Here is a 27,468-nt window from a genome sequence, read left to right as displayed (position 1 = left end):
ACAAATGTCTATATTGTCCATGTCCAAAATTGTATGCCTAATTCTGCATTTTAAGGCTATCACCTTTCTGGAAGGAGTTGGGTAGTTCTCTGGATCGGTGGTTTAACACTGTACTGATGAGAAGTCTCTGGAAAGTTGTTTTTCTCCTCTTGACTGTGCTTCTCATTCTCTAGATGACATTACCATGCTTCATTTGCAGTTTTACCACAGAACATCCATCAGTCCCTAAGGCTTTCTTACCCTGGAACATCTCTGTGTTATGCTGGCCCTCTTGTCTCACTGGTGAGCTCCTCCTGGGGCTTCCATTTTGTGGAGAAGCTCAGGTTGACCAGCTTTCATTCCTTTTCCAGCTGTGCTTCTGACTTACTAGACTTAGATACCATGTCTCCATGCTGGGTATATTCCCCTCTCCTCACTACTTTCCAACTCCCTTTTTGGTGCTGTCTTCCCCCATAGGCCCCTTGAAGGCAGGGACTGTCTTTTTGCTTGTATTTGCATCCCTACCACTTATCACTACGGCCTAGCACATAGTAAACACTTAATAAATTGGTTTTTGCCTTGCCTTATTTTTTCTGTATAATGTTATCACTGGATATTGTTCTCCCATGTCTGCTCATTTCACCCAGCATCAATTGAAGAATGTCTCTCCAGTTTTCTCTGAAATTATCCACTTTGCCATTTCTTACAACACAGTAATATTTCTTTATATCCATTTACCATAATTTACTTAGCTATTTTCCAATAGGACAGCAGTCCCTTAGTTTCCAGTCTTTGGTTAATACAAAAAGATCTGCTACAGATTTCTGCACATCTAAGTCCTTTTCCTCTCTCTTTAATCTCTTTGGGTTATAGATCTAGTAATAGTATTGGCTAGGTCAAAGGGTAGCACAGTTAGGTAACTTTGGAGGAACAGTTCTAAATTGCTTTCAAGAATGGCTAGGCCTCATTTGACACCATTTGTTTTTTTTTAATTACATAATAAATCCTACATATTACATTCAAAAAAAGAAAAAAAAAAGAATGGCTAAACCAAATATCCATCAAAAATGTTGGAATGGGGGGGAAGCAGCTAGGTGGTACAGTAGATAAAGCACTGGCTCTGGAGTCAGGAAAACCTGAATTCAAATCTGGCCTCAGACACTTGACTCTTACTAGCTGTGTGATACTGGGGAAGTCACTTAACCCTGACTGCCTCGCCAAAAAAAAAAATGTTGGAATGTACTTGTCTTCTCACAGTCCAAAATCTTATATTCCCAACATTCGTTATCTTTGCCAGTCCGATGGATGTCAGGTGGAACTTCAAAGTTGTTTTAATTTTCATTTCAGTTTTAATTAAGTGACTTGGAGTATTTTTTTTAATATGGTTGTTGGCAGTTTGGATTTCTTCCTTTGAATATTGTTATTCTGTGATGGCATACTTGCACAGGTTCAAGATAATGGGTGATAATCTCATACTTTTCCAGTCATCAATGGAGTGAATCAGGGTTGTGTGCTTTCCCCTAATGCTTTTTAACATGACGTTTTCAGCAACATTGTTGGACGCCTTCAACAGGCACAAAAATGGCATCAAGTTCATCTACCATACTAATGTTAAGTTATTTAACTTGAAAAGGCTACAAGCCAAGACTAAAGTGAAGGGAGAGCTAGTGCACAATTTTCTGTTTGCAGATGACTGTGCACTCAACGCAGCCTCTGAGGATGAGATCCAAACAAAGGATGGATCGAGTCTCGGCTTGTGCTAATTTTGGCCTGACAATTAACAACAAGAAAACAGAAGTTCTCTACCAGCTAACACTGCACCATCCATAAGTGGAACTGCTGGTTACAGCAAATGGAGAAATTTTGAATGCTGTCGATAAGTTCACTTACCTTGGCAGTATACTTTCCAGGGATGTACACATAGATGATGAAGTTGACACATGCATTGCCAGAGCTAGCTCAGTGTTTGGGAGGCTCTGCAGGAAAGTGTGGCATAAAAGAGGATGTCTACCAAGCTATAGGTCTATAGAGCCACTGTGCTAACCTCACTGTTTTATGCCTGTGAAACCTGGAGAGGATATCAGCACCATGCCAGGAACTGAATTGCTTCCATTTGAATTGTTTTAGGAAGATTCTGAAGATCACCTGGCAAAATAATACACTAGTCACTGAGGTCCTTTCTTGAGCTGAACTGCCAAGCATTAAAACTCTACTGCAGAGAGTGCAACTGCAATGGGCTGGCCATGTTGTTCAAATGCCAAACACATGTTTGCCTAAAAGACTATTTTATGGAGAACTCACACAAGGCAAGTGCTCACGAGGAGGTCAGAAGAAAAGACACAAAGATACTCAAGGTCTCTCTGAAGAACTCTGGTATCAATTGTGGGACATAGGAGACACTGGAACAGGATCGTCCAGCATGATGTGCCCACATTAAAGCAGGCACTGTGCTGTATGAGCAAAGCAGAATTGGAATAGCTCAAAAGAAACGTAAGATGCACAACTTTGCAGACACCTTCATCCGAAATGTTCATACGGCTACCTGTGCCTAACCTGTAATAGAGTCTTCAAGCTAGTGTTGGTCTGATCAGTCACAGTGGGTCAAACACTCTACATTGACCCTGACAAAGTGATGTCATTTTGGTCCTCTTTGAGTACAGTGAACAACCCCCAACCAAGCAACCTAATCTCTTTTACTGATCAGCCTGATATTCAATCAGTACCAAATAATTTTAATTATCACTACTCTGTAGAATAATTTGAGATCTGGTACTGATAGACTCTCTTGCTTCCCTTTTTTCCCCATTATTTTCCTTGAGATGTTTGACTTTATTTTCTTCCAAATAAATTTTGATATATATTTTTTTAATTTTACACAGTAATCATTTAGTAGTTTGCTACAGCACTGAATAAGTTAATTTTGGAAATACTGTCAATTTTATCTTGCTGGCTCATCCCAAGTAATTAAGTATTATTAGTAATGAATAAGTAATTAATATTTTTGCTAATTATCAAGGTCTGTCCTTATTTTTGCAAAGAGTATTTTATAGTTTGACTCATAGTTCTTGGATGTATCTTGGCTGATACATTTCCAAAAATTTTGTACCTATGGTGATATGCTTTCAAATATTTTATACCTTCTGTAGTCATTTTGGAATGGATTTTCTGTCTAGCTCTTTCTGATCTGTTTTGTTGGTAATATACTGGTAAATTTATGTAGATTTAATTTATATCCTGAAACTTTATTTATTGTTTCAATTAATTTTCTAATTGACTTTAGGGCTTTTAAAATAAATCATCATATCTGCAAAAGGTGATAACTGATTTCCTCTTTACCTATGCTTATTCCTTCAATTTTTCTTGCTTGTTTTACTGTTTTAATTTCCTTTTCTGGAATCATGTTAAATAGTACTAGTGATAAAAAGAGGCTTCGTTTTCCCCTTTATCCTATTGGTAAAGCTGCTAACTTTTCCCTATTGTATATAACATTTGCTCTTGGTTTTATACAGATGTTATTTACTATATTAAGTAAAGATTTATTTATTCTTATGTTTTCTAGAGCTCTTAACAGAAACTGTTAATTTTATCACAAGTCTTTCAGGCATTTATTGATATAATCACATGGCTTTTATTTTTTATTATTAATATGATTTATTATGTGGCTTTACTTATGTTATTGCATCCCTAGTATTAATATAACCTGGTCATAGTGTATAATCTTTCTAATATGTAACGACCTATTTGCTAATATTTTATTTATTTATTTTGCCTCAATGTTCATTAGGAAAAATGACCCGGTTTTTTCCCCTGCTTTGTTTCATCCAAGTTTAGATATAAAGACAATATTTGAAAGAGACTGGAAGGGTGCCATCTTCTTCTATTACTGCACCCAGTTAATACAATGTTGGAATTATTCTCTGAATGTTTGATAGAATTTACTTGCAAACTGATTTTTTCCTGAGGTCTTTTTTTTTTGAGAGTTCACTATAGTTTGTCTAACTTTTTTGCTGACATTGTGTTATTTAAATTCTATTTCTTGTTTTGTTAATTTGGATATTTTGTATTGGATATTTTGTACATGTCATTTAAGTTATTAATGCTATTAATATATAATTGAGCAAAATCATTTAATATATTTTCCTTCTTCATTGTTGTGAACTCCCATTACTCATCTTTAATATGAACAATTGTTTTCCTCTCTTTTTATAATCAGATTAGCTAACTTTTAAACTATTTTATTACTTTCTCCAAAAATCAGCTCCTTATTTTATTTATAAATGTGATGTTTTGCTTTTGCTCTTTTTTTGGCTTTCAATTTTATTAATCTCTTCTTTAATTTTCAGAATGCCTTCTTTGTTGCTTACTTGGGGGAGTCAATTTATAGTTCCAGGTTTTTGGCTTTTTTTAGTTGTGTGCTCAATCATTGATTTGTTCTTTCTCTCATTTGTTGATGGTAATGTACAGTCCCCACTCCTTTTTTGTTAACAATCATCCAAACAACACAAAACCACCCAGTGGCCCTCTGTCTTACTAACTTTTCTCTAAGACCCTTAAAGATATTAGGGTTCTTGAAAAAAATTCAGTTTCATATATTTCCATCCAACTAAACAAATGTATGTACCTTTCAATGTCTCTCTTGGCTCCTGCATTTCCACTCCAAAATGTTCATTCAGACTTGGTCTTTTCTTTGAAAATCTATTTCATTAAAGGTCCATTTCCCCTGCAGAATTATATTTAATTTTTCTAGATAGGTTATTCTTGGTTGTAAGCCTTCATCTTTTGCAAAACCATATTCCAAGCTTTCCTCTTCTTTATAGGAGTAGTTGAAAAGTAATAGGTGGTCTTTATCGTGGCTTCTTGCAACTTGACCTCTTTCTTTTTGGCAGTCTGTAGCATTTTTTTCTCTGACCTGAAATCTCTGGATTTGGGCTATGACATTTCTTGGAGTTTTCATTTTGCAGTATATCTCAGTAGATAACCGTTGAATTCTTTCTATTTTCACTTTGCCATTTGATCTAAGAATTCTGGTAGTTTTCATTTATAATTTCTTGAAACATGATAGTCAGGATATTTTAAAAAATCATGATTTTCATATAGTATGATAATTCTTAAGGTATTTCTCCTTGACCTGCTTCTTAGGTCAGTTTTTTTGTAATATATTTTTTATATTTCTTTTTTTTCAATCTTTTTATTTTAATAGCTTCATTGAGTCATTGTTTTCTATTGGATCCATTCAAATTTTCAGGGCATTCAGTGAGATTTTCCATCATCTATTCTAAAGTGCCAATTCTCCTTGCCATTCTGTCCTCTCTTGCTATTCCATTTTGTATTTCTTGTTTCGTTTCTTCCAGGTAATCTTCTAATCTTTGTAGCCAGGCCTTTTTCTCCCTGAGGCTTTTCACATAATTGTTGTGGGAAGGTTCTTGTTCTCCAGGTTTACTCACGTGATATCTCTAAATCCAAAGTATTTGGTCATAGCATTTACTATTTTATTTTGTTTGTTCATCTCAGCAGCCCCAGTGTCTAGGCTGGAGGGAAGGTGGTAAGGAGGAGAAGATGGGGATACTTGGGTGAAGCTCAGCTCCAGCATTCCTAAGTGGTGTGGGGAAGTCCTGCTTGGTTCTGAGTCTGGCCAAGGCTTTGGAGGCTACTCCGATGCTAGGCTCTGCCTAGGGACTCCCTTTTGTTACAGGGCTTCAGGGCTGCTCTGGATAAGGCCCTTCTCTCTGGCTGCTGCTATGGCATCTCCGTAGACAGGCCTTTCTGGCCACTAAGCTAGGGCTGTTCCTTCTCCTCCTCTCCTTTCTCACTTCCCTTCTGGGTGTAGCTAGACTCCAGGCAGGCTTAATTCCAAAACACCCCTCTTCAGGTGTTCTGGGACTACTTTGTGCAATGTTTTCCACCTCACCTCACTTATCTACTCAAGATTCTCTGCAAAATCCTGTCTTGTCCATCCCTGGACTGGGTGGAGGATTCTACAGGTGATTATCCTTAAGTTTTACTGGGGTGTCTGTATGGTAGTCCTAACATATCACCATCTTCTGCTCTAAATGCATTTCATTATTTACCTATATACCCATCCCAGATTTACTACTGGCTTTGGAATGATGGGAAGATTAAAAAGCACAGAGGAGGCCATACATATCCTCTTCATTCCCTCAATTTCTTAATAAACAAAGACAAACTTGATTATCTGAAGAGCAAGAGCAGCTGGAATAATGTAAAATGTGTCTATATAAGATCGTAAATTTTGGGCACTAAAACTGTTCCTGGCTGGCTCTATCTATGGGAAAATGTAGTAACCTTGAGTACCTAGTACTTGAGCTAACAGGTGCCAGAAAATACATTTAGCCTTACATTTATGGCATCCCTTGATCTTCCATTCTGCTACCAACCCTTTATAAATACCAAGACTTAAAAACATGATGGTAATATAACTGTCTATAAGTGAATAAGCAATTCTATAAAGCAATATGCACTATAATATTTATAAGATAGCTTTTCATTTCCAAAGACATTGTTTATAGAATTAATAGAATAATCCAATATCTAGTATGGATGGAAAGGAAACTTAATATTCATGCCAAACATTGAATAAGTATATGGCAGAAATGGTGTGGATGTTGGCTCTTTACTCTTTTGGTCCTGGAAAGTCTAAGAACTTTACAGATAGTTTTTCATTAAATCTTAGATAATAAATATTATCCCAAAAAGGGGGGAGGGGTCTGAAAGAAAAAGCACAAATTACCTGTAGAGTACAGTTCATCATCCTTACAATGTAGTCAAACTGCTGATGATCTAGTATGGCCCGGTTTTGCTGTACATGTAAACCCAATTCATAGGTAAGACACTGTCGAGCTGCCTTTCCTTTGAGGGCTCTCAATGCAGCAGGAAGAGTCTGAGAACAAGAAAATTTCATTTTACTCATATAACCAAAACCCTAATTCTACTGAAATAAATATTTGAATCATAGCCCATAGGAGATAATTTTAAAACAATAATTCAATTGAATAAGAAGTATTTATTAAATACCCACCATGCAAAAAGCACTGTTAGTTACTGGAAACAAACAAACAACCAACTCCAAACTATGTCCTGGAGGACAATCAAGGAACTTACAGTCTACTAGGGGTGTGTTTGTGTGTGTGCATGCACAAACAGAACACATACACGAATGAACATAATAAAAGGCAGTTTGAAGGAGAATAAAGTAATGGCTTTGGGTAGGAAGCAGCAGTAGGAAGCAGTAGGAACAGCTGGGCAGTAAAAGAAGCTGGGAGTCTGAGAAACAGATGATGGGGTGATGCATTCCAGGTTCTGGGGACAGCCACTGTGAATGAAAAGAGGGCAGAGAAAGCCTAAATTGGCTAGAACAGAATTCATAAAAAAGCAAATAGGACAGGAAAAGTAGGTAGAAGCCAGTTTGTGGAGAGCCTTAAACACTAGAATAAGAAATGTATCTTTTATCCTAAAGGCAATGGGGAGCCACTGACGGCTTTTGGGATCAGAACCCTGTCATAAAAAGGATATTTGGGGCAGCTATGTGGAGATTAGATTGGAGAGAGATGACTGGATGGAGGGTGACCAATAGGGCAAGAGGAGATGAGAGCCTGAACTAGAGTGATGGCAATGCGAATGGAGAGAAAGGGGAAGGTATGAGAGATCAAGAAAGAGTATGCATCATGATTTGGCAATTTGTTGGATATGGAAGATGGGATAAGAATGACTTTGAAGCTATAAATTTGGGTGGCTAGGAGAATGGTGGTGACTTTAACATCAATAGGGAATGTTTAATGAGAATAATAATAAGAACAGCTAATGTTTCCATAGCACCTACTACATGCTAGCTACTTTGCTATGCACTTTATAGATATTATTTAATTTGATCCTTACAACAACTCTGGAGGTAGATACTATTATGGTACCCATTTTACAGTTGAGGAAACTGAGGCAAAAAGAGGTTAAATGACTTGTTCCAGGTCACCCAGCTAGTAAGTATCTGAGGTGGTATTTGAACTCATCTTCTTAATTCTTGGCCCAGCATTCTATCCACTGTACTACCTAGCTGCCTCAGAATGTTTAGAAGAGGGGCATTTGGAGGAAAGATAATGAATTCTATTTGGATAGAGTTTGAGATGTTAATGGGACAACCAAGAGATCTGTGAGAGTCATCTGCATGAAGATAATACTTGAACTCAATACTGCTGATGAGATTTGCTGAGAGTGAAGAACAGAGAGCCTAACATAGAATTCTGGGTAACGAATATGCTTTCCAGGGTCAGGGAAGCTATCTGGGTAATGATGATCAGCAAAAGAAATTGAGAAAAGATCAAAGAAGTTCAAGTAAAGTAAGAGAAGGAGAAAACCAACACAGCAGTGTCATGAAAGCCAAGGTAGAGAAAAGCATCTATGAGAAAGGGGGTTGGGTGTTCAATAGTGTTAAAAGCATAGCAAGGTAAAGGAGGATTAAAGCTTAGCAGAGATAATCAGAGTTAACTGTTAAGAAGTCACCTCAGATAGGAAAGTTTTAGCAGAGGTCAGAGGTCAGATTTCATGCAAGTGAGTGGTTGATGAAGTGGAGGCAGAGATGATTTTTCTAGGAGTGTGACAGTGAAAGGAAGAAGGAAAAATGGAGATGGTATGGCAGTTTGAGGAAACGACAGGAAGGTTTTCTGTTTGTTTTTTAAGGATGGGATGGACTAGCACATAGTTGTAGATAGAAGAACAGGAACTAGTAGAAAAGGAGAGATTAAAGATTAAAGAGAAGGAATGACGAATGTGACAAACTTTCTAGAAGAAAAAGGAGGTGATGGGATAGCAGGCAGAAGTAGAAAGGGTGCCTTCAGTATAGGCAAGATGATCTCATTCTTGGAGAGTGGCACAAAGAAGTAGATAACGGGTGAAGACATACAGGGATTTTGAGGTGCAGAATAGTAGAAAAAAACAACTCACGATAGATGGCCTAAGTTTTCTAATTAGAAAGTTATATCTGCTGAGATTGGTGGAGCAGAGGGTAAGATTGTGGTCTTGAAGAAAGATGAGAAGATTTTGAACAACTGCTAAGGGGAATGAGATAGAGTTAAATCAAAGAAGAATAAAAGGACTGCCGTTGCAACAGTAATGGCCCAAATGAGATGAAATAGCATGAATCCATAAGGGATTTGTTTGGTGTGGTTGTGTGACTTCCTCTAGTCACATTCAACAGCATAAGAGTAAAAGTGGATAAGGAGGACAGTAGGAGTGATCCAGGGTTGAGAGCTGAGAGTGAATAGCAGAACAATGAGAGAATAAGGGAGTCAAGAGTGGAGGTCAATGTATAGAGTAAAAATTACAAAGGGAAGAAAGTGAGGCTAGATCAAATTTGGATGACAGATTAGGAGGGAGGGAGAAAAGGAGGGTCAGAAGTTTTCTGGTGTAAGAGAAGTGAGGTAGAAGATAAGATGGAAGAACAGTAGATTATGATCAGAAGAGAATCCTGAAGTTCAGATCTGAGAGATGACCCAGTTACGAGTGATGTTTAGACATAATGTATGGCCATTGCCTGTGTATGGCTGACATTAAGTAATCAATCAACATTTATTACACACTTACTATGTTCCAGGCATGGGCTAAGTGCCAGACATAGAATTAAGATGTACCTCATAGGAGCTGAAGAGGGTGAAGAACTTGGAGGCTGGGTTGTTTAAAGGGACAACAACATACCAACTGAAATCTCCAAGGATGAATGCAGGAGTTGAAGTGAAGAAGACTGAGCCAGATCCTGAACTTTTTTTTTTTTTGATCCTGAACTTCTTGAGAAAGAAAGGAAAGCTGACTTAGAGACCAGTTGAGTACAGCCACAAGAATCTGCTCTATGAACTAGAGAGAGATGGAGTGAACCACAAAGGAGAAGGGTGTGCTGACTGATGGTGAAAGAGGGAGGAGCTGAGAGTGATGACAGGGAGCAAGGAATATGCAAATGTGTCCTCCTGGTCTGTGGGAATATGAAAGAAAAGCAACCAGCATGAAAGGCAACATGGCCAGAGACACCGTGAATTTCAAAAAATCTAAAAAAAAAAAAAAAAAGATTCCAAATAAAGAATCCTGAGAAAGGCATCATTAGAGTAAATAGAAGGGGGGCCTTGGAGTTAGGAGGATCTGGGGCTCAAGCTGGGCCTTTGACCCATACTAACTGTGCACCCGGGCAAGTCACTTAACTTCTAGGAACTACAGGCCAAATTCTACATCTGTGTCTAGTAGAGAAAGGGTTAAACTTCTCTGGGGCAGGGAGTTTCCTATATGACTGAAATCACAGCGTTTAGGGTAGGAAGGGGGCATTACGCAGAGAGACTATCACTTGATTTTAAGTTATAAGAAAGCAAATAAAGTAAAAATTTCACATCCACTTTTAGGAGTAGAATTACAAGTATCTGTCGGAATCACTGAAAAATCAACTTTTTTAGGTCTTGTGTACTAATTTTATGAAAAAGTTTGTCATATAATTCACTACTGTTACAAGACCATGAGTCAGACTTTCATATAAATTTGGCTGATTCTCTATAACAAAGATAATCAGAAAACTCTGAAAAGCAACAGCTTTTACACATTGAAATTGGTCAGCCTCTGCTAGAGTCCCTCATTAAAAATCAATCTTGGGTTCTCACAAGTTATGCCAGCAGAACTTAAGCTCTAAGGAGTCCTCCTCAGGGGACACTTTGTTAAGATGGGCTCGGTGATGGACCTTGACCCAAGGACCAGCTCAGCTAAAGAGAATCTCATCAACAGATGGTTGGCAACTTGGTGCTGAGATCCTGCCTCTGCATCCATGGAATATGGAAAGGCTGTTAGTAGCTTTAGGGTAAGGAATACCTATACCAATAAAATCATGGATCTTTCAAAGTATCAACATGTACTGACCAGATATTTAACTATAGTTCAACCCTTGATTTGTAGAAAAATTATTTTCCAATCTGAAAAGAACTCAAATAAACCTACTGGGGAAAAGAGCATATTAAGTTCTCACCTAAAAACTTCAACTATTTAGAATAGATACCCAAGTTATGGGCAAAAAAAGACTCTGAGAAGTCAAAATACCTGTCAAAAAGTTTATGCACAAAAGTTCATGTACTTTTTTTAAGGAAGCTCTTCAACTTTTCATTCAGAGACCATTTGTTTTCACTTTATACATAATTCTAAAAAGTTTCATTATCTGGTTCTTCAGTTCAAATTATATTTTATTGTTCAGTCATTTCTGTTGTGTTTGACCCTTCATGATCCCATCTTAGGGTTTTCTTGACAAAGATACTGAAGTGATTTGCCATTTGCTTCTCCAGCTCATTTTATAGATGAAGAAATTGAGGCAAAGAGGGTTAAGTGACTTGTCCAGCTAGTAAATGTCTGACGCCAGATCTGAACTCAGGAAGATGAGTCTTCCTTACTGTAGGCCTGGCACTCTATCTACTATGCCACCTATCTCTCTCCAAATTACATTAAAAAGCAGCAAATTAAAGAGGACTGAGAGAAGACCAAAAGAGATATGAACAGTGACAGCAGCAAGAAGGGAAAATCTGATAGTAGTAATGGGGGGAGATTAGAAAATTAATAAGTAGACCAAAGAACCCCACAAGCACAGCAGTTTGGTGCCACCTGAGAGAGAGTGAGAGAGAGAGGGCAAGAGCGAGAGAAAGAGGGAGAGAAAGAGAGAGTCATCTACTCCAACAATCCTCAATAGGACTGAAAAGGCTCAATGTGCAATACACAGTATAACAGTTGATACTTGTAAAGATTCTGAATCATCTAGACAAGATTAAAGGTCAAAAAATTTGTTCCGCATCCTCTGTTTAATGAAGCAGAAAAGAATTTAATATATTTTAATAAATATTCTATGCTAAATGGTTAAAAGAAAATAAGTTTTGATAACTAAAGAAGTTTTAGGTATCTGTAAAATACACTTCTGTGGAATAGCTAAAATCCTTCACAATGCAGACAATTATGCCAAAACTTTGAAAAAAATTTTCTGAGAAGTCCAAGGAAAATAATATGTCATTGCCAGCTCTTGCCAGGTTAAATAAAATGAAAACTACACGTGGAACTTAATTGGCAGCAATACCATCCTCTGTAGTTTTAATTTGGACACATAATCATATTTATTTCAAATTACCAAAACAGGTCATGAATCTGGCAAAAAAAAAATGGACAAGGTTTGCAGAAAGGTTCATTGGTAATTTAACATGAGCAAATTTAACATGGAAACAAGCAAACACATACTTTGGCAAATAAACTTTTAAAAATTACCTTTTCAGTTTCTAATACTTTATTTTCAAATATGAAGGAGATGCAGTTTCTAACAACTTCCAGTCTTTGAGCACTGTTGAAGACTGTTGTCACCTTATCCATGATTGAAACTAGTAAAGAAACAGAAATATCAGTCAATTACCTTTGGAAGACACAAAGACAAAGAGGATGTTGCTTGAAGCCTTCTGAGATCCTAGTCCACTGTCATTTCCCATTGCACTACTCTATGTCACTCTTCTGGTCATGCAGTCACTGGGCGAGTGTCAGGGTGGCTGAGGACTGGTGCCATAGATCTCACATACTAGATCTCTATAGGCTATTTGGCTCTTAGGCAAGGCAACGATGTTAGGCAATGATAAAATATACTCTTAAAAGTTTGATGTAAACTGAAAAGCCTTGAGAAAACTTAATTTCCAACTTTACAAGAAGAGAAATAATGCAAAAATCTATAAAATAAATTAAATACTTCTAAATTTCCTAAAGGAAGTACGCTTCCTTTTTTTACATTTTGCTATTATTTTTAAACTTCAGATAATAAAATCTACTAGGTTAGGGCCATCTAATTAACTGAGGGAAAGGGGTTGTCTGAAAAATCTCAGGTGAGGTTTTAACCTAATAATGGAAGGTAAGGGAGAAATATGCCTGTGTACATCTGTTAAATCAGATACATTAGAGAATGGCATAAAGTTATTGGAAAAATTGTAGTGAATATGTCAAGTAATTAACAGGCAACAATAAGAAAGAACATAGATGACTACCAAATCTCCATTTCTTGTTCTAATCTCTCTTCTGACAGGGCAGCTAGGTAGCACAGTGGATAGAGCTCCAGCCTTGGAGTCAGGAGGACCTGAGTTCCAATTTGGCCTCATACACTTGACACTTACTAGCTGTGTGACCCTGGGCAAGTTACTTAATCCCAATTGCCTCATATTAAAAACAAAAATAAAAAAACTAATCTCTCTTCTGAGCTACACACTCCTGATTCCAAGTGCCTAGGATAGTTCTACTTACAGGTCCCACCAGCACTTTAAACTCAACCTGTCCCAAACTGAGCTTACGATGCTTATCTAAAATCTTGCTCCTTCTGACTTCACTAATTCTGCTTGGAGTACAACATTCACTTAGGAGCTCAAGTTTGAATTTTTTTTTTGGGATGGGGTAATGTGTGATCTCTCTCTCTCTCTTTCTCCCTTTCTTCCGCCTTCTCTTTTTCTGTCTCCCCTTTCTTACTCTCTTCTTTCTTTTCTGCTTTCTCCCTTCCTTTCCCTCCTCTTTCCATCTCTTTCTGTGTCTCTCTTCCTTGTCTGTCTTCCTTTTTCTCTCCCTCAATATTCAATGACTTATCAAGTTCTTTCTTTTTCACCTCTGTAATACCTCTCATGTACCTGTTCTCTGCCGTATTCCATTCCTGGTACCCCAGTACAGTTTAACTTTAATGCTCCCCAAAGGAATGGTATATCTAAAATATTATTGCTTTCAGATACTAACACAGTGTTCTGTACATAGGTGTTTAATAAATGTTTATTAAATTAATGACTCACGGAAGAACTAATAATACTCATAGCTTCATATGTCTATAAACAGAATATGGGTAATAAACTAAGTGAACTAACTGAGCTTAATAAACAGAGACAGCCCAACTTCATAGTTATCATTTGGTGAGAATGTGATTCAAGCCTGGAATATAATAGTAGAAGCATGTTTATTTAAAAGAAACAGATTAGATGAAAAGGCTAGAGCGTAACAGTAACTGTGAAGAAGACATACTCTTTGTGGAGAAATCTATGAATCAGCCAAGGGATACAAAGTGGAAAGAAACTGGATGAGGATCAACAGAGGGAGGAAGAGAAGGGACATTGTGATACCAACATATTAACCCCAACTAGCTATTAGAGGAGATTGGCTGAGAAGCTCCTGAAGCAAATCACAATAGTAGTATAGAGACACAAGATAATAGTATACATAGGGGATTGTGATATTGGGATATCTGTTAGAATTCTTTGTCTTTGCAAAAGTAGAACAGTCGATAACTTTCCTTGATGATGACTTCAGAAGTTAAAAAGGCTTGGAGGGATCAATAAGGGGAATTGCTATGCTGGACTAGATACCTTTTATCTCTTTTGCATGTAACTTGTATGTATCTATTTATGTATATGTTGCCCCCCCCCATATTAGAATGTAAACTCCTTGAGGACAGGGACAGTTTTGGATTTTTCTTTCTTTATCCAGTGCTTAGTACAATGCCTGTAACATAATAATCGGTTTAATAAATACTTGCTGATTAATTGAATTCCAAGCACTGGGTGAACTGGACGTTCTACTTCCTATCACAGGGATGTACGATCACTGTTTCTAAAATATCTGAAGGACCGTCATATGAAAGATGGATTACACTCATTCTATTTAGCTCCAGAGACCAAAACTAGAACCAACAGATAGAAGTCAAAGGAGGCAGATCTTGGTTTCACGTGAAGAACTGAACTGAAGCTGTGACAAATGGAACAGGCTGCCAAGTAGCGCGCTCATAATCTCTGGCTGTGCTCCAGGAGACATCGGATGACCTCCATCTTCTCCCTAAATGTGTCCTTCTTCCAAACTTTCCTCTTTTTCTTTGGAGTTCCCCTGGCCTTCCTCGTCAGTAGAGGGTCCCTCAATCTTTCCTGGTCCAGATGCCCAGCTCCCCTCACTCTCCCAGAGCTAAAAGTTCCTGTGACAACAGTCTCCCAACCCAGCTAACCCCAGGGCTCATAGCCCGGAGCTGTTGATTCTTCACAGGGCCCAAACCTGGTCCTGGGATTTTTCTTCAGATCTTCTCCAATTGTCCCAGGAGGACCACTGTTCTGCCCCTACTCTCATTTATTTTTACTGTTTTACATTAGCCCTGGCGTGCTATTTTATCTCCTTAGTGGGGAAAATCTGGAGAGCATAGGATTTTCTGACCTACTCCACCATCTTCCCAGAATCCTCCTACTGTTTTTTTCTAAGGGGAAAGATCTTCAGACTGGCAGTACATGTAGAAAAGAAATAGTAAACAAGGAACTGAAACCCCAGGTAAATGAGGAAATGGATCCACAGAAAATACACCCCAAGTTACCAGAAATAAGCTGTTTATATTGTTGCTGGGATGTTGTCGATGACCTCTGAAAAACTGCAGAGCTTGAAAGAGGTACTTAAGTACTAGAAATGAACAAATCTTACATTTTTTAAAAATGAGGCATGCATGGTCTAATGAGCTTATTTGCAATTCCTGACAAAAATCCCAGAACAAATGATTAAAAGGATAGTTTGTGAGCACCTATAAAGGGAGGTGCTGCTGACATGGATTCGTGAAGAACAAGCCATGCCATTGTTACCAGGGGCCAGCTTTCTCTTTGTGCCACAGTGATGAGTCAAGGACTACATCTGTTTCTTCTGAATCCCTAATCCAGGGTTCTTCCACTATACCAGGATTTCAGTTTCATTCATCTTCATTCTTTGGGTTTTTTCCTCCTTTGAAACTCTCAGTGAGCAGATTAAAACTAATTAGCCTCTAAATCTTTAAAGATTAAAATGTGCTTCAGGTGGTACAGGCAATTCTGCAAGTCTATGAAATACCAACTGTGTATAATGAAGCATTTTCAATTTTTCATGTGTAATGGAATAGCAAGTAGGATGCAGGCTTTGCCAACTTTTGTTTTTGCCTGACAGGAAGGGCTGCTGGGGCTAGATTGTTGAATGCACACGTGCAGCTCCCACTGAGTCCAGTGGGACCTTCCACATGAATCTGAGGAAAGAATTTGGCCTAAATTATGCTGATGAAGCAAATGAGGATTTTGAAGAGAAGGAGATTACAAAAAAAGAAATAAATGAAGGCTACTGTCGAAATAAATTCAACTGGGAACAAATTCCTCTTCTACCTGTCCCAAGACAGTTATAAAAAAAGAATCAATCTAACCATAATTATGTAACAAATCCATTAAAAATGTAATTGACTAAAAATTCTCAAATTGGCCTTTCTTATTAACCCTCAAAAGTATACACAGTTGTGAATTAGAGCTTTGAATTCTTATAAAGAGCCCTAGTCAATGAACACAACAACATGAGCAAGAGTCAAAAAGTAGCCCAATACACATACCAACAGGTGGGCCTGCCGGCACAACACATTTCTTCTCCACTCGAGAAGTAGGAGGCGCAAGCTGGTTCTTTGCAAGACCTTCCTGTATCAGCTCCTGAACCCTGGCCTCATTAATCTTCGGGAAAGGAAGTATGTGAACTCGCAAGTGTGAACCTTCTGTGGGGCGTGGAACTTTCTGGAATGCCATGTGAGGATTTGGATTTTCCTGCAAAAGAGCAAATTTAAGGAAAATTATGTCAACAGTTCATTGAATGTAACAACAACTTGGGGAACAAGTTGAAGGAGAAAATGAAGATCAGGGAAGAAATGGAAAAAAAAAAAAAAGATTATCCTACTACAATCCAGCAATTTCTTTCAGGGTGATCTTTCATGACACTCTCATTCTGAAGTTCTTTCAAGGCAGGATCTATGTTTTTATCCTTTGTATACCCTACCTAGTCTCATCGTTTCTTCCCTCAAATGGTGAATAATAAGACGAATAAATGCTGTTTACTTGTTTGTTGACTTCAGTCTAGCAGTTTATAATAGCAACTCACATTCACAGCTCTCTCCAAGTACAAAGTTAAATTGAATATAATCAAGTCAACAACATTCACTCCATCTTCTCACTGTGCCTTTCCACTGGCTGTCCCCCATGGCTAAAATGTTCTTCCTTCTTGCTTGTGGCTCCCAGCTTCCCTGGCTTTCTTTAAGACTCAGTTCAAGTCCAATGCCAGGGCTTTCCCTCTATTCTGTATCTCTGTTATGGACATAGGTGTTTGCATGTTGTCTCCCCTATTAGAATAGAAGCTCCTTGAGGGCAGAGACTATGTATTTTCTTTTCTTTGTATCTCAGTGCTAGCACAGTATCTGGTACAAACAGTAAGTGCTTAATAAATGCTTGTTAACTAACCATAAGCATCTTAAACTTGACATGACTGAAATGGAATTTATTATATTTTTACCCAAAGCCATCACTCCCTTTGAATTTCCTTTAATGCTTCTGAGGGTCATCCCATCATCGTTCTAGGCACGCAGGTTCACAACCTCGGAATCTCCTGACTTCTTGCCTTTCCTGCAGTGCCCCATCTCACACGTGCCCCTTTTCATCATTTTCATGGCCTATAGTCAAGTCTGTGATCTATCTCATGATCTATCTCCCGAACCACTGCAATAGCCTCCAAAACTGGTCTCCTTGCCTCCAGTCTCTTCCCTTTCCAACTCATTTTCTGTACAACTACCAAGCTGATATTCCCCAAACAGAGAACCAACCAACACCCCTACTAATGATTTAATGATTCTCCTATTACCCAAATGACCAGGTACAGACAACTCAGCCTGGCTTACCGTCTGGCTCCCAACTTCCTCCATGCACTCGTTCCAGGCAAAGTGGCCCTCTCAGTGCTATGCCATCTTCTGCCTTTGTACAAGTGATCCCGTGCCTGTCATGGTCTCACCTCGTCATTTCTCTCTCCCAGCCTCCCTTTTGTCCCTCAAAGTACAGCTCCTGTGCTGCCTCTTCAATGAAGTCTTTTCTCATTCACTTAGCTGCTGGCATTCCTTCTTTCTTAAAATCACTTTGTACTGTGTTGTATTTACTTACATGGACGTTGAATCAGGAAGACCTGGGTTCAAATCCTGCCTTAGATACTTACTAATTGTATGACCCTGGGCAAGTCACTTAACCTGTTAGTTTCCAAAAATGGAGATAATAATAGCAACTACATTGTAGAATTTGTGAGGATAAAATGAGACAATGTTTGTAAGGTGCTTTGCAAACCTTAAAGCACTATAAAAATGCTAGATATGATTACCTTTTAGATTGAATTCCCTGAGCAGAGGGAATATCTGTTGACTTTTTTTGTATTACTGGTGTTTAGCACAGTGTCTGGTATGTAGTAGGCACTTAATAAATGCTAGCTGACTGACTGACTTAGATGTGCACAAATTATATCTTCCCTGTAGAACGGAAACTCCTTGGGGGCAGGGATTATTTTTGTTTTTGTATCACCAGTACCTAGCACTGTGCTTTGCACAGAGTAGGTGCATGGGAGACAGTATATGGAAAGGCATGGAGTAAGAAAAGAATACAATGAAATGAGGGAACACAGAGTACATCAGTACATAATGAGGCTGGAAAGGCAGACTCAGATTAGATGGCAGAGGAGCCTTCAGTACCAGGATAAGGAGTGGGTATTTTATTCAGTAAGCAATAAGGAGTCAGTAAAAGCTTTTGAACTGGGGAACAACATGATCAAAGCTGTGCTTTAGGAAAGTCACTCTGACAGAAACTGCAGGACAGGAGGCCCTGATAGGAGCTATAACAATGATCCAGGTGAGCGATAAAGAGGACCTGAATCAGTGTTAACGATAGAGATATTGCACAAGAAGACTCAGGATGACCTGGCAACAGACTGAATTGGGGCCCGTGCAACAAATAAAAATGGCTACCACAGACAAGAAAGTAAGACTATGTTGTAGGGCTTTCATAACTGGGAGGTAACAGGGAAGGATGAGTCAAGGACAACTCTGATTTTGGAGGCCCTGAATACTAGGAGGATAATGGGAAATGAGAAAGTGTGGAGGAGGGGCAGATGGTGTAGAGTGAGAGGGTTAATTTGACAAGTCGGGGAATGGGATTCTGAGAAGCACAGGCTGGCTGTCCACATACTGAGTCACCCACAAGCATTCAAAGCTGAAAATACAGTTCAGAAAACACAATTCAAAGCTTAATACAGTGTGCTGAATTACCTTTCTTACACATTCCATTACAGGATTTCCCAGGATTCAGAGCTTATTCACAAGAGAGCTAAAAGGACTTAACTAACATCTCACAGGAAGTAAGCAGAGAAGCTGAAATCCAATCCCAGGTGCTCTCACTCCCCGGCCTGTCAGTGTTCTTGCTGCGAGGTCTCAACATCCCCCACAACCCTAAATAGCCAGGGTAAAGGTCCATTCTGGTCAAGGTAAAACATGGTCATGGGATCATGGAATTACAGATCCAGAGATCTAGAAGGGACCTCAGAGGCCAACTGAGTAGTATTTAGTAGTAATGAGGAACTTTCCTCATTACAGAGATGAAGAATTGAGGCCCTGAGAGGTTCAATGACTTGCCTAAAGTCACACAAGTAAGTGTGGGAGGTAAGATTTGAACCCAGGCCCTCTGACTCTAGAGTCTATATTCTTGTAGAGGTGAGACTGAATTTTCAGGTGTACAGGCAGGTTTCACTAGAATGAAGTCTAGAGATGAATTCTGCTTGGTCATGGTTCATTCATTTGAGTTTAGGAAATTAGAATAAGACTCTTCCAAATGGATGTTCTTGTGATGTCATAGCCCTTGTGCTGCTGCCCTCTTCTGGGCAGAAGAACAAACGGCAACTTTTGTGTCTAAATTAGAGGACCCCATTCACATTGGTTAGACAGATTCACAGAACAAATGACACTGGTCTACAAAGGAGTTTCAGAAAATATGATCTAGTCAGGTATTGGAACAGTGAAAGTCTCTGAATGGTCTCGGGCTTCTAGTATTTAACAGTCTTCCTATAGCTAAAATGAATTTTAATTGATTTTTTTTTTATATTACAAGGATCAGAGATATAGAGACATAAGAAATCATTTCGTCTAATGCTCTCATTTTACAAATGAGGAAACTGAGGCCTATAGAAGTTATGTGGCATGTTTGGCGTCATACCACTAGTAAGTTCTAGGGCCAGGATTCAAACTTGAGTCGTTTGACTCACAGTCCTGTGCTCTTTCTTCTCCTGGCTCTCCTTCTGACTCTCCACCTCCATGTATCAGGTGCCTTCATCCCTCTCTCTCTCAGATATCCTCTTCTTCCATTGCTGAGATCCTTCCACGGCCTCCACTTTGGGGAGGGCCAGGCCAGCCATCTTTTATTCATCTTTTGGCTCTGTTCCCTCCCTCACCCCTTCAACTCCCTTTTATGTGGTATTTTCCCTCATCAGAATGTAAGCTCCTTACAGGCAGGTACTGACTTTTGTTTTGCTTGTAGTGGTATTCCCAGCACCTAGCATACTGCCTGGCAAACAGTAAGTGCTTAACAGATGCTTGTTGACTGACTGAACCAAGTTGTCTTCACAAATTACAACTATTAAATGAGATAATGAATGTTAAAACTCTTCTAAAGCTTTCTAAACTGGAAAACCTATATAAACGTATGGTGATGGTATTATCATCAGCCTACTAATGCAGGCTGATTTTTATTTTTCATTAAGGAAAAATATTTTCTTCCACTGAAGAGAAGGGAAATTAATTTCTCCCTTGATCCAGTAAGGAATTCAAATACAAAGAAAAGACAAAAAGTTTAGACAGCATGAGAGAATTTAGCAAAGATTCTTCCAAAAGGACCAGACTAAATTGCCTGAGAGAGCTGCTGTCCCAATACCTTTCTTCTTTCAATCATAATCCTGACCTGTCACAAAGGCTTACAAATTGCTGTGTACTCCAGAAGGAATGTCTAGTGGCCCTGGGCAGTGATAGGGAGGTAGACAGGCTTCCCCCTACCCAACTCCCCAGTTATGAAAGACATTCATTCAGAAGTATGGAATCAGATGGATTTGGGGAGGCAGATTAAATGAGAATATGTCTTCAGGCCTACGGAAAATAAGGCTGAAGATGAGGAAAATACAAAAAAAAAAAAACTCAACTGGAAATTCACAAGAGGCAAACACATTAATAGCTGCTACATTAAGAACCAATGCAGTCATTATGCCCAGATGCTAATCCTTGCCCTGAGTAAAGGGCAGTATAATATGATGTACATTAATTAGAAGCTACCAAGCTCCTTAGAGAAGAGTATTTTCTAAAGCAACAATGAATTAGGGGAGACTCAATGCAGCTGAATTCCCAGGTGACAGTCCCCTCTCCTACAGAGACAATGCTGGGGTTTCACCTACTGGGTACAAGTTGGGCAATTTTCTTCCTTCCTCAATAAAACAACTCTGTGCCTCACCCCTCAATGAGAAGAGGAATGAGGGCACACTCCCTTCCAGGATATAAGAAAAGCTGTTCTAGGCACTAGGGTCAAAAGGGGCCTGATCTGCTTCCAGGAAGGCTGTTGCCATGCCTCTGAGTGACTCACAGGATTCACATCATCTTTCACATCTGTCTAATGTCCCTTCCTGCTGACCCATGAGGGACCACGTTGGGTGAAAGTGACTTAAGAGCAGAGGCACAGGCATAGAGCTGTTTGTCTCAGCTTCCTCAACTGTAAAATGGGAATAATATAGTACCTACCTCACAGGGTCATTGGGAGGAGCAAATAAGATATTATTTGTAAAGTGCTTAATACAGTGCCTGGAACATAGTAGGAGCTATATATATGCTGGTTATTAATAACAACAATGATAATAATAATAATTGTGACTACTGACCATCAAACATAAACTCACCAGGTATATAGATTTAGGAGTTTGTAACTAGGGTAACCTTTGAACCTGAGGGTGCTAGCCTCTAATGCAACTGAGCCCTCCAAGGACTATTAGTGAGGGTGACAATGCACTCTCCTACAGAGAACATTGAAATTTTACCTACTGGGTCCAATGTGGGCGTATTTCTTTCTCCCCAGAAGTCTCTTTGCTATTCACCTTTTGTCTCCCTGTTTGTTAATATGTCCCTTAAACTGTGGCAACCAGAAGTAAACATAATATTCTAGGTATAATTGTACTAGTACAGAGTATGATAGGAACTTGAATAATATGATACATTTATATTTTGCTTTACAGTTTCCTTGCAACAATCTTGTGAGGTAGCCAATTATTAGCCCCTCATTTGAGGAAGCCAAAGCTGTATCACAGGACCAACATATTTAGAATTGGTGGGCACCTTAGAAATCTCTTTCAACTCTTTCACTGTACAGATAAGATAACTGAGGCCCAGAATATGAAATGACTTGCCCAAGATCACAGTTAATAAGTAGTAGAGTCAAGATTTGAACACATGTTCTCTGATTTCAAATGAGTGTCCCTTTCACTACATCACAGAAAGGTTAAAGGACTTGCTGTGGTCGGGTGACTTGAAGACTGTCTCTTGTCTCTCAATCCAGGGTTCTTTCTAAAATATCAGACTTCCTTTATTACTTTCCTTATTCTGGGCACCATCCTTCTACTTCTAGTTCATTCAGCCTATTTCATTCATTCCACTTCCAAGATCTACTACTCTAATGCTTCATCACTGTGTGAATGTGAACCTGGGTTCTCAAACGGCATGCCAGTGGCCTGCAATGTTTAGCAGGCAGTACAAAGCGGTAACTCTTCAATGATGGGCCTGACCATAGATTATATGTCTGCCATGCAAGGGTGAAGCTAGCTAAGATCAGAGAGGTTTCTTACTGGAAGGTTAGTCATAAGCTGATTTACTTCTTGAGCCAGTTTTTTTTTTTCAACCATAGAAACCTGTGAGGGCCATGAGGCAATGAGAAAGGGACTGAGGTCTGCACTGGTGAGGACAACCCACTTTGATGAAATCATATATCCTTGGAGCAAGTATATAGTCAGACTACATTAGTTTTTTATGGGCTGGAGCTTCACAATGATGATTCACATCATAGCCAATTGAGCTCAAAGTCAATTAAAACTGTCCCTAAGACTTTTTACAAATAGGAACTCGTTTCTCCCTAAATCTCCTCCATGTTATACTTGGGCAGTTGTACAACAGAAAGACATTAGGGCATGGACATGGGACCTGAAGAGTAGGAAGACTGAGAGGGTTGAGAGAGGGAAAGACATTCCAGGAAGCTAGGGGTGGAGGTGTAAATCAACAGGGCAAGGTAACGCGAAGCTTTTTCAGGGGAGAGTGAGTAGACTGGGTTGGGAGCAATGGAGGGTTCATGTAAAGGTGGCATAGTGAAGTCAGGAAGACCAAGTACAAATACTGCTTCAGATACTTACTAGCTGTATAATCCTGGGCAAATTATTTAACCTCTCTTTGCCTCAGTTTTCCCATCTGTAAAATAGTGATGATAATAGCACTTGCCTCCTAGGGTTGTTGTGAGGATCAAATGAGATAATACATGTAAAGTGCTTTGCCAACCTCAAGGTGTTGTATCAATGTTATTTATGATAACGATCATCAAGATGATGATGAAGAGAAACAGCTGAAAATAAAGCTAAAAAGGTAAATCCGCTGAGATCCTTGAATCCCAAACGAAGGATTTTTGTTTCATCTTTTGGTAGTGTGGAACCATGGAAGGATTCTGAGTGGCATAATGTAAGCAATACATTACAAAAATTAATCTGGCAATAGCATGGTCCTCGACTGTGTAGCAAGGAGAGCGTACAGGCAAAACAAACAGAATATAAAAGAAGGCACTGCAGTGGCTGATAGCAAGGGAGGAGTCAAAGATAATCCCAAAGTTTTGAGACAAAGAAAATTGGATCACCATAAGTAGACATCAAGAGGGAAGGCACTGATTTAGACAGGAAAATAATGAGTTTTTTAGATACACCGAGTTTGAAATGTGTTTCATCCAGGTGAAAGGGCTACAAGGGAGTTGGAAACCAGAGCATGGACAAAACATCAGGGCCAGCAACACAGATCAGAGGATCACCTGGCAAAAGAAATAATTAAAGTGCAAGGAGGCACTGAAGGAGATGTCCATGGGGAGGAAAGGGCTGAGCAGGGGCTAGATTCCTTTAAGTGGCTGGGAGGAGGAAAAGGAACCAGAAGAAAATCAAAGCCGGCAGGAAACTGTTCAAGGCAATAAAGCCAAGGAAGGAGGGAGGACCTAGAAGCAAGGTGTCGTTCTAGGTTATCAAAGGCTGCAGAGATCCAGAAAGACAAAGGCTGAAACAAAGGCCACTGGCTTTGATGCGGGCTATCTCTAGGAGCTTCTAGGATTGTCACATCCCTGAGATCTGCTGTTTGATCATCTCAGCTGTGATAGCACTGGTCTTACTGCAAACTAACTACATCTCCATATGAAGTAATAAAGTAATACCCATGTTCTCTACTTACATGAAGCTTTTGTTATAACAACAATAGATTTAAGGTTTACAAAGTGCTTTACACAATTATCTTATTTGATCTTCAAAACAATTTTGTGTTATTATCTCCATTTTTTTTAACAGATGGAGGAAACTGAGGCAGAGAGAGATGGAGTTACTTGCCTGGGCTCATACAGCTGGTAGGTGTCTGACACCTTTTGACTCCAAGTCCAATGTTTTATCCACTATATTCCCTAGGAATATGTGCATAAATGTGCACGTACGTGCTGATGTTGAACTTTATTGGGAATGGGGACCTACCAAGCAAGGCTTCCAGATTTACTGGTAAATCCCACTCTCCCCATAGAGGACCCCTGTAGTAATACAAGTAATAGAGGCCACATGATAAGAACTTTAAACTCCAATGCAGATGTGTAGATGTAGACTGTCCCTACTGCAGGCATCTTCCCATCTCTTGCCTAGTTACCACAATTCTAAAGCTGAACCAGTTTTGTGTTGGTGGAAGAGATGTATAGCTATTCTCATATCCAACCAGTTGCCAAACCCTGTTGATTCTGCATCTTCATACCCTGCCTCTCTCCCCTTCTATCCACTAACATAACCTCACCATCTCGCCTCTGGACTGCAGAAATGACCTCCTAACTGATCACCCTGTCTCCAGGACCTTCCCTCTACATTTCCTTTTCTGTACAGCTGCTAATTAGATATTCCTAAAATACAGATTGGACTATGTCATTACTCTACTCAAAAAACTGTCACTGGTTCTCTACCTCTGGGTACAGCTTGGCTTTTAACTCCATGCCTTGCCCCATCTCTCTCTGCCTTCCATTTGCCTTTCTTGCTTACTTGCTATGACTATAATTCAGGCACTGCTCTAGTCATGCTGCCTTGCTAGCTGTGGTTCCTCTTGTGTGACATCTCATCTCTTGCCTCTGTGCCTTCGAAAAGTGGAATGCGTGCCTTTCTCCCCTCCACCAAACAAAATCCCTAGCTTACTTTAAGGTACTGGTACTTCCTACTTAATGAGGCCTTTCTGGATCCTCCAGTAATTAGCTCTGTCTACCTCAAGAAGCTCTTGGCATTACTTTGCATGAATTTTGTAAAGAAAATTCCCTTACCCCCTCAATACAGTGTAATCTCCTTGAAGACAGGGACTGGTTTGTTTCTGTCTTTGTATCCAAGGCACCTAGCACAGTACCTGGTACATAGTAGGCACTTAATAAATATTTGTTAAATTCAATTTCCAATTTGAACCCAGGCCCTCTAATCCTTAGGTGTCGCACGGTACAAAGGAAAAGGTGCTAGATGCGTAGTAAGGGCACCTGGACTCAAATTCCACCTCTGATACTTAATACCTGTGGGACCTTGGGCATTTATAAAATGAGGGGGGTGGACATTCAATTCAATTCAATAAATATTTATTAAGTGTCCCTAATGTGCCAGGAATACAAAAAGAGGCAAAAGACAGACCCTGTCCTCAAGAAGCTTACAATCGAATGGGGGAGACAAAATGTAAAATTTTAGGCCTCTTCTGGTTCAAAATCTTTAGTATGATTCTCTGATCTCTGATCCTCAAATTGAAAATCCACCTCTTTCACATACATATATATATATATATATGTATACACATACACACACACACACATATACTGTTATGTTGTATGATCTTTTTTTTTTTCAATTTAATTATAGCCTTTAAATAAAAGTGAAAGATGTCCATAAAATAACAAGATTAGCCTTGTAACAAATACACCAGAACTCATGCATCTCAAAGAGCTGCCTTTGCTCAAAGCATGTCGGAATTTCTCTTTGGAAGTGTCCTTTAGAATCTTAAATAAAACAAAATAAACATTTTGATAGTGACAAGATCCCATCCTTTGAGGGTATATTTGGTTTGTGGAAACAGAAAACGTTCTTTGGAACCATGTGTGATGAAGAGGGTGGATAATTAAGTTGAATTTGTTTAAAAAATGTGGCATGACTACAAAGCACTGAAACTCTCTCTCTCATGTATCTAAGTAAATTGGCTCTGAAAGCCCTTCCCCCAGGAGTCCCAACAGTGGCCTGAATAATAGAAGCTGTGGTGAAATAAATAGATCTTCTCCTGTAGAGACTTTTTTTGCAGGGAAGATCACAACCACTGAGATGCCCTGGTGTGCTTGTTAAAATTAGTTTTAAATCTACACTGTATCCAGAGTGTCCCCAAAATATTAGTGCTGTTTGGAGCATTAGTAGCTTGAAACTGAACCTCCACTGCATTTCTTAACTCCAATTCCTCTTTCTTGATTCTGATGTTATCCCATTTCACCATTTAAAACCTGGGTTCCAGTAATGACCTCAAGTCTCTCCCCATATCACTCATCCTTAACACAGCTGCAAGAGGAATCTTCCTTAAATCAATCACACTCCAGATCTGATTGTATCACTTCTACTCAAAAACTTCTCGTGCCTCTCTATTGCCCACTGTACATAGCTTTACTAGCATAGAACTGCACTAAGATTTTTGAAATACCTTGTATATCCTGCATGCAACTAACTGAAGGAAGGAAGAAAATGATCATTTATTAAGCACCTACTATATTCCAGGCACTGTGCTAAGTAAGCTCTTTACAAGTGCTATTATTAACCTCACTCGAAGGTTAAGGAAACTCAAGACAAGAAATAGTTAAGTGACTTGTTTAGGGCCACAGAATTACTAAGTGTCTGAGGTTGAATTTGAGCTCAGGTCCTCCCTACCTGAGGTCCAGTACTCTATACACGGTGCTGCTGACCTGCCTTAATGAATAACCTAGTTCTTTATATGTTGTCTCCTCCATTAGAATGTGAGCTCTGTGAAAGCAGGGGCTTTTGTTGCTGTTGTTTTTACTTTCTTCATATCCCCAGCAATTCTTAGCACAGTACCAGGCACCCAGTAAACATTTAATAAATGCTTCTTGACTGACTGACTGCTTCCATTCTCCCTCAAGTGGAAACTGGGGTTGTAAACTCCTTTAGTTTGGAGTCTGTATTTTATACATTTTTAATTTCCCACATGGCATTGCATACAATTTTTCAACAAATATTTAATGAATGAATGGATCAGGATGGAAATTTACTTTGTAGGGAGTGGAAATGACAGAGAAGGTTATCCTCTATAAGGGAAACTACCAGTCTTCTTCC

The 27,468-nt window shown here is 39.1% G+C and overlaps 1 protein-coding gene across 1 annotated transcript in view; it reads right to left on the bottom strand.

The window, feature by feature from the left end:
• The window catches only part of SBF2 (SET binding factor 2), a 485,589-nt gene that overhangs the window by 195,782 nt on the left and 262,339 nt on the right, over positions 1 to 27,468 (bottom strand). The window contains exons 15-17 of the mRNA XM_027852565.1: positions 16,367 to 16,571; positions 12,253 to 12,362; positions 6,728 to 6,877 (exon numbers count right to left, since the gene is read on the bottom strand). Of these exons, the coding sequence (XP_027708366.1) occupies positions 6,728 to 6,877; positions 12,253 to 12,362; positions 16,367 to 16,571 (465 nt within the window). The remainder of the gene's footprint in view (positions 1 to 6,727; positions 6,878 to 12,252; positions 12,363 to 16,366; positions 16,572 to 27,468) is intronic.

This window comes from Vombatus ursinus, unplaced genomic scaffold (genome assembly GCF_900497805.2).
Source record: "Vombatus ursinus unplaced genomic scaffold, bare-nosed wombat genome assembly UNPS02009770.1, whole genome shotgun sequence".
Classification (NCBI taxonomy): Eukaryota; Metazoa; Chordata; class Mammalia; order Diprotodontia; family Vombatidae; genus Vombatus; species Vombatus ursinus.
This window is presented reverse-complemented; position numbering and strand designations above follow the sequence as displayed.